General features: G+C 37.2%; 1 protein-coding gene across 1 annotated transcript in view; it reads left to right on the top strand.

The window, feature by feature from the left end:
- Positions 1-4,466: 4,466 nt before the first annotated feature.
- LOC107091549 (gelsolin-like) overlaps positions 4,467-8,232 on the top strand; it is a 13,765-nt gene continuing 9,999 nt past the window's right edge. The window contains exons 1-3 of the mRNA XM_015385537.1: positions 4,467-4,558; positions 5,244-5,433; positions 5,544-5,698. Coding sequence (XP_015241023.1) covers positions 5,256-5,433; positions 5,544-5,698 — 333 coding nt within the window. The 5' untranslated portion in view covers positions 4,467-4,558; positions 5,244-5,255. The remainder of the gene's footprint in view (positions 4,559-5,243; positions 5,434-5,543; positions 5,699-8,232) is intronic.

The raw sequence follows: 8,232 nt of genomic DNA, 5'->3' as shown, positions 1-8,232 counted from the left end.
CCTATATGGAGAAAGAGAGAAATATGGATAGATAGATATAACTACATGTTGCAGTATCTATAACAACCCAAACACAGGATTTCAGAATTAGACATCCCCAGTTATTAATTTCATACACTCGCAAAAGTAACGCAATAGTTACTTTTACTACTAACTAGTTACTTTTATTGTAGAGTAACTCAGTTACTAACTTACTTTTTGGGAGAAGTAACTAGTAACTATAACTAATTACTTTTTCAAAGTAACATGCCCAACACTGTATACCTAGGTTTTCGGTGGTGGCGGTCTAGTGGTTAGGGCTTTGAATCCTCAGGTTGTGAGTTCAATCCCCCACTCCCACAGACTGCCGTCCCTGAGCAATACCCTTAACTCCGCACAATTGCACTGCTCCCCAAGGGGTACCTGTGACAGTGGAATGACAATAAAGTTGAATTCTGTTCTTTGTTGATCGCTCTTGGCAGTAAGGATCTTCTGTAGTGGTCTGCCTTGCAACAGATCTGGAGAAGCCTCTGACTGAAGACACTGTTGTTGTTAACCAATATTCTGAAGAGGTTGATCACAGATGTCCATAATTAGATTTAATGGACTCAATCAGACTCGCTTTAAACTACAAGTAGACAAGAGAAATCAATTTTAGGCAAGTTAAGACAAGTTTATTTATACGGCACATTTTTGTGAGAAAGGCAATTGACAAAAGGCAAAGTTCTGTGTATGAAAAAAATGAATAGCACATTGCAACACAAAATTATTCCAGAGAATAAGAGGAAATTATTAAAATAACAAGATTATGTATGAAACAAGATAAACGATTGAAAATAAAACAGAAAATAGTACCATCGTTTTGTTATTCCAGCAACACAGGCCTCCCTAGGTCTGAAATGATGAATCGATAAAAAACATGTTGCAGCAAACGGCTCTGAGAAGATTTAAAGCACTACAGATGGAAATCTGTTCTTTTAGAGCATCTTCTCACTTCCTATTTTCAAGCTTTACTGGAGTTTGGAAGATGTTTTTTAATCCATATTTAGTACAATTATTAGTGCCAATAAAAGAAAAAAAAATCTGCTTAGCTCATCTGGTGTTTTAACGGATCGAGCCCCAAGCTACTTCTATCTTTTCCAGTCGGTTAACTCCTCCTGGATGTTTAGATTAAAACCAATGTGTGGCATTCCCGCTGCTAAGAGAGGACTCACACTAGACTGTCGCATTGAGAAAGCAGAAATTGTCATTCTGAATGAATAAAAGGATCAGTTCTGTTCTAACAGCAGCTGCAAATGATCTTTCACATAAAGTGAACTGCTGCAGCAGGAAATTACAACTGAGAGTCACCTGAGGGCAATTCTGACCCCTAGATCCATGCTTCTTTGTTTGTCTCATATGCAATCATAAGGAATCCCTGTTATATCACTGTGCCATATGCTTTAGCAAAATGATAATATGGGCGGTTTACATCTTTGTGTGAAAACTGTGGCTGTTGGGGTTGGGATAGCACCCCAGAGTTACGAAACTCATAATGCAGGGAGGATTTTCTGCCCATGCACGTTAGAACAGGCTGTGTGTGGCCTTTATTTTGCACAGCGGTTGTGTTAGCAGTTGTGTATCTGTTTGTTCTTGTGGCTACAAGCTGGTATGTCTGAGACAGGGATAGAGGTGTGTGCGTTCTGCACAATGAGGCACAATGTGCTGATGCAGCTCTTACAGCGGGAGTTGATGAAGCCAGGCCTGACCTGAGGCGACTGCCGGAGCTCACAGGAGAGATTTGTGCCTTTTGCTTTCTGTCAAGCTGGTTCATGGGCGTCAGCGGAGCTGCATTCTTGGGCTGCTGGCAGGCCAAAGCCGCATGATCGCTAAAGCACGCACTAAAACTACAGATGTGCAATTGCCAAATCAACTGTTGAAGCAGGAAAGAGGGGTATTTATCATGACTTCCAAGAGCCGGCCAGCTCTTCTGGCTATTAGAGATCCACTGCATGGGCTCAGGAAACACATGAGTCAACATTCTATATTTGGAGTGGATTTTCCCCTTCAGAGAAATTATGAGTCATTCTTGTCATAGACTTGTGTTAAAATGGCCTCTTAGACCAGTCTAACTTTTTGGTTTTTTTTCCATTAATTTGGAAAAAAAAAATACTTTTAAGACATACTTTTATCAATATTATATCTCTGGATTGCATGATTCAAATATACGGTAGGCAACACAGAAGCAGCTGAGCAGAATTCTATTGACTGCATTGTTGAGTGTTTGTACAGAACAACAAAATGTGTTTTGCTCTAAAGGAAATCCCCCTCAGACCAGCAGCTTTTATTGCAGTTCAGTATTATCTTCCCAAAAAAAAAAACAATCAAAATAAAGACAAAAAAAAACAAAAAACAGTTGGGTTGAAAAATGTCAGATTTGCCATAATTTACCTTGTAACTGATCAAACTGGTGGATTGGATCAGTGAAAAGTCTGCAGGTTGCTTTTTATGTTCTGTTTTCTGCTGCTTGGTAGCTGAGAAAAAACACCTTTCATCTGATAATATCAGGTTTCATGTTCAACATATAAATACAAACTGCTGCATTAATAAAGTTTTTTCTCCAATGAAAAATAATAATTTCTCGAAAAGAGTGGCTATGAGAGAGGAAACCACTTTAGCAAACACTGCAAAACCACTCATGGGAAATATGTAAGATATATTGAATCAATCCTTTATTGTATTAAGTTAATAAGTTACAAAATTTAACATAAATCTTATCTTTAATTTGAGCAGAGTAGAAATAAAAATCCCAGAATCCTGCCCATATCTACACCCAAATTCAAACAGAAGTTTGCCTTGGGTTGCCGGTTCGAGACGCGACTCTGGCTGTCAGTGTCGTTGTGTCCTTGGGCAAAACACTTCACCTGCATTGTCTACTGATGGTGGTCAGAGGGCCTGGTTGCTCCACACTGGAAAAAATCGAAATCTAGATAAGTCATTATTTCTTAAATTAAGTGCATTTGTTCTTGGATTGAGGAGGTAAAAAAGACATTTTGCCAATGGAACAAGACAATTTACATTTAAAATAAGAAAACACAATTGCATTGTTTTATTTCAAGTGCATATTATCTAATTATCTTATTTTAAGAGTAAAAATTCTCATTCCATTGGCAAACTATCTCATTTACCTACTCAAATTAAGGGTAAATAAACTTAATTTTAGAAAATTCTACTTATTTCTAAATTGTTTTTCGAGTGCAGTAGACGGCAGCCTCGCTTTTGTTAGTGAGCCACAAAGCAGCTGTGGCTACAATGCAGTTTACCACCATCAGTGTGTGAGTGAATGACTGAATGACTAAATGAAGTTCCAAGAAACTTAAAAAATAATCCACTGGACTTTGTTTCCAAGTTTGAAGATGTTTTGCTTCCCATCCAGGAAGCTTTTTTCAATTCAAAATGTCAGAAACAGGATTTTGTTTTCCTTTTTTGGAATGACTATGACCAGAACGACTGAGAATCTTCACCAGCAGACTGAATGTAGTGTAAAGTGCTTTGGTCAATTCTCCTGACTTGAAACTTGAACTATAAGTACAGGCCACTTACCATTTATTAATAAGAACATGTAAAACAGTTTAAATTAAGGAAAATGAGACTGAATAATGAGCTAATGCGGCCTGCATTACAATTAGGATGGTGAGAAAAGTAAAAAGCTTCCTAATCAACTTTAGATGCTATCAGCATCCCAGCTGGCTGTTAGGGGAAGCCATGCTTTGGGAAATGGGACTTCTCTGGTCTAAAGTCACAAAATGTTAACCGTCTCTTCATCACAGAATTAGGGGGACATGTCAGCGAATCACAGAAGCATTTACATGCCAGGACATTTTAGATAAATATCTAATGTATTCCAACAGAAAAAATAAAATGTGTTGATGTTGTTTTTTTCATCAGGAGAACTGGGCTACACACCGGTTGTTTTAATGGTCCAACCAGCAGCTCGGCAGCTGCAGAAGCCAGAGAGGATAAAGGCTTACTATCATGTAACCCAAATGATTTTCAGATTTTATTTGATGATTAAGACTCTTCAACTCTGAGGAGCCCAGATAAGCCTTTTGATTCTTTAAATTCATTTGAGTTATAATTGAAAAATAACTTTTACACTATGGACTTTTTTTGTGATGTTACATTTTTCTTCCTGTTGGAGTTAGCATTTATAAAATGTGTGCTGGCAGTAAAAAGATCAGGGATAGGGTAAATCTAAATTCTGGTGAAATCTCATCTAATCTTCACTTCCTGATTTATGAGTTTCAAATACAGACTGCAGTGAATTAAAAGTCACAAATATCTCCCCTCTAGGGTTGAAAACTAACTTATGTAAATCTAGGAATCGGGAGCTGTGTACTTTGTATGTGTTTGGGAATCTTTGCAGCCAGTTGAGAGGAGTGCGGCCTTCTGGATGTGGGCTGAACACGCCCCTCTGTCTGGGGGCGGATGTTTCCTCTGCTTATATAGCCCAGGGCAGCTCAAACAGACTTTACAGAAGATAGGAAGGGCACCAGTGCAGCTTCTCTACAGCAACAATCTAACTTCTCTCATTACTAAGGTAAGAAAAATGTCTTATTTACTCATCGTCAATATGTTATCATTTAGTTTCTACAAAGCTTTTATAGAAAATAAACACTTTTACTGCAATGAAATAGAGTTGATTGCATGAGGATACACAGAAATGTCTGCAGGGTGGTAGGGTACAGAAAGGTTGCTTGTTTCTCTTCTCCATTTGGGCATAATTATAACATTGATGCCTTAAATAATTGGACATATGCACTTTCTAAATGCCTGTGGGGAGCGGCTCTTCATTTTTAAAACACCCTGCAGACACTTTGCTGTATAGGTTAATAAACAGATGACTTGACACACCCTATAAGAGCAGCTCAGTTACTCAAAGTGCTAGAATGACAGGTTTGGAAGTGTGGTTTGAACCGAAATGTTCTTGGAAGCCTGCAGCAGTTTATTGGAAAACGAACAAAGCAGGGTTATGTGCTGATGATGATGTGGTTTAACTTTTGCATTTACAAAAGAGGCTTTGATCATATTAGTGGCACGTTTGGAAAAACCTGCTTTAGATAATAACTGTGGGAAAAAAAAGTTTCAGCCAAACAATGAATAAAAACCCAAATAAGGGTTCAAACTTCATCTACCATCTCCAACAGAACTGTGAACGCCCTGGAATAGAGAATGTTTGAGATTAGTGATGATGAGATTACATGTGAAGACGTGTCTCGTTTAAGGCCTTCAGCACCATGGCGCATAAGGAGTTCCAGCTGGCAGGGAAGAAGCCCGGACTGCAGATATGGCGGGTGGAAAAGATGGATCTGAGCCCTGTTCCACCTCAGCTCTACGGAGATTTCTACACCGGGGATGCATACATCATCCTCTCTACCACGTCTGCTCCATCTTACAACGTGCACTCATGGATTGGTATAACTGATTAATAACCTTACCTTAGGTTCCCTTTTTTTCCTTGTCAGTCCTACGGTAAAACGCTACCATTTGACTGATATCGAAATGTGTCTTTTGATGTGCTGCAGGTAAGGAAGCCTCCCAAGATGAGAGCGGGGCGGCTGCCATTTTCCTCACTCAGCTGGATGATCATCTCGGTGGGGCTCCGGTGCAATTCAACGAGTTCCAAGACAACGAGTCAGTCACCTTTCTGGGTTACTTCAAGTCCGGCATCAAATACAAGGTAAAATACTCACGGTGGCAACAGTTTCCTCTGTGTTTACCAATAAAAAAAGCAGGAATGTGTTTCTTATTGATGCAAAGCGGTAATGGAACCTTTTTAAGACGAAGGGTCAAACTAGTTTGCTTATTTTGGATCAGAGTAGGCTGCTCCTCCTGGTTTTCCATGGAGAACCAGCAAACGATGCAAACAGGGACACGTTCTGAGAATGTCAACACACCAGACTGAAACAGAAGCCAGAAATGCACACACACACATAAATATATATTTATTTATTATTTCTTTAAATGATTGATTACTTTGATTAGGTTTCTGTTAGAGCATTCTTTTAAAATCCTGGTGCATGTTGCTACGTATGAGTCACTGCATTCCTCCTGTTCTGTTGACTGAACCTTCATGCAGACTTTCTTCCATTTCACTGCACTAGAACGATAGATCAGCTTCTCTGTATGAGAACGCCTATGAAAACCACTGGATCGCAATAAAACCAGTCTAAAGAGACCTCAAGAATTAATTTTAAACAAATTAAACATGGCTACTACTGAACCAGCCTAACATTGCAATGTTTATTTACTTTAATGTCATAAGACTGAAAAGTACTCTCATCTAGTGGTGAGCCAGGATAATTACACGCCACCATTAGGAAAAACGTTTTTTTCATTTCTCAGTTATTTTTTTTTTATTGCTGAGGATATGGCTGCTCCTCCATTTCATAAGAAAAAGGCAAGCAAAATGATTTACAGTCATCATCTCAGCCTGTTTTATGCTGCTCTTTTGCTGAAAACAAATATTTATACTAGGATGTAATTTTTAAACAAGTTAATTCCAGTATCTTTAATTAATTAATCAAAATTAAACACATTTTAATCAAAAATCATGTATTAAAAAAAGAAACAAAAAACCATTTCCCCCTCAATAAAAGAATAAATAATAAGATAAGGCCAACAACAGATAAATATTTTATTTTCAATCCAACTATTTATGTTATTCGACTATCCGATTGGTTGAGAGTTATGAAATTTTAGCAATTTTATTAGAAAATCTTGATATTCTATTTTTTTTTGTTGAAAAACTACTTCAATAGAAGAGTGAACAGTACATGAACATTAATTACAGCACATTTCCTTCCCTTAAATATGGTGCAAAAAATATACATATACCAACAAGAGATAAAATATTGTCTGAAGAGTTTAATTTCAAATATGACAAAACAGCTCTGGATAAAACTTTGCATTTAGAAGGCAAAATAATTGACAAGCAAAAATAACTGCTATTTAATGTGCAGCATTAAGTGCAATTAAAACATTTACCACTAAGGCTACTTTTTCTGGTTAAGCCAGTAACTCACGGAAATAACCTGGTCCTACATAGCCTCCTCATGGTACATATACAGTATAACGCTTATTATGGCGACTGGGAAGGAATCTCCGCCAAAGCTTAGATTTCCATACTGATTTGAGGTATTCGGATCGAGCCATAGACTTTAAGCTCCAGGTAACAAACTTCTGTGATGCCACTTGTGCATCATATCTATGGGTTTACGAGAAACAGTAAGAACAAGAGTTTCTGCTTGGGATTTTAGTACGTATATACGGAAATGCAATTCATTATGTGTTTTTTTTTTATGAATTAATCGAAATGTAAGCGTTTAAGTCCCTGCCCAATTATATATACATGTAAAACGCACAAGGCTAAAAAATTTGTCCCCTATTGTCCATTTTAATCAAAGATGGCGACGTGACGTGGCATATTTCATCCCGTGCACCACCTCCTATGTATTTTTTTATCAGACAGAACATGCAGAATATGTATTTACTATAGAAATACTTGATTTTTGCTAAAACAAAAAAAGCCAAACTTGTTAGACACTGTCCCTTTAACGTATAAGATCCATCACTTTTTGATTCATGGCTCCTGGTGTGATCATGACATTCACTTAACCTTTGGATGTTTTATAGCTGTGCATTTTAACGTACTCAGAAGTCAAACAAGTACATTTTTGGTTCAAACATATCATGATACATTGATTGACAGACTCAGCTGTCAAAGTTGTCTTGAATGAATGAATTAATGAATAAATTAATTAATTAATTATTAGGAATTTTTTTCAGACAATTTGACAAACAACAATAAATAAATCAACAAAATACACAGCAAAGAGACTACTTAGCATCAACTCAACACCAATTTCCAAACTAACTAAATTGACTTGAACATAAATTGAAACAACACCCTTCACCAAATAAACCTGTTGGTACATACAGCCAGAGAAGTGACATTGATTAATGTAAATTGTCTGAAAAGGGGTATAAAGAAGTAAAACTTTTTTTCATACCCTCTCTCCCTCTATTTGTAAGGGAGATGCAAGTGATCAAAAACGATAACTTGCCCTATAACTTCTATATTTTTTATCCAATATTCTCACACACACAAAAAATGTTACAATTTTATAATTCAATTCAGTTTATATATATAGCGGCAATTCATAACACACATCATCTCAAGGCACTTTACAGTTCACCAGATCATCGAGTCAA

This window comes from Cyprinodon variegatus, unplaced genomic scaffold (assembly GCF_000732505.1).
Source record: "Cyprinodon variegatus isolate N-32 unplaced genomic scaffold, C_variegatus-1.0 Scaffold342, whole genome shotgun sequence".
In the NCBI taxonomy this organism is placed as follows: domain Eukaryota; kingdom Metazoa; phylum Chordata; class Actinopteri; order Cyprinodontiformes; family Cyprinodontidae; genus Cyprinodon; species Cyprinodon variegatus.
This window is presented reverse-complemented; position numbering and strand designations above follow the sequence as displayed.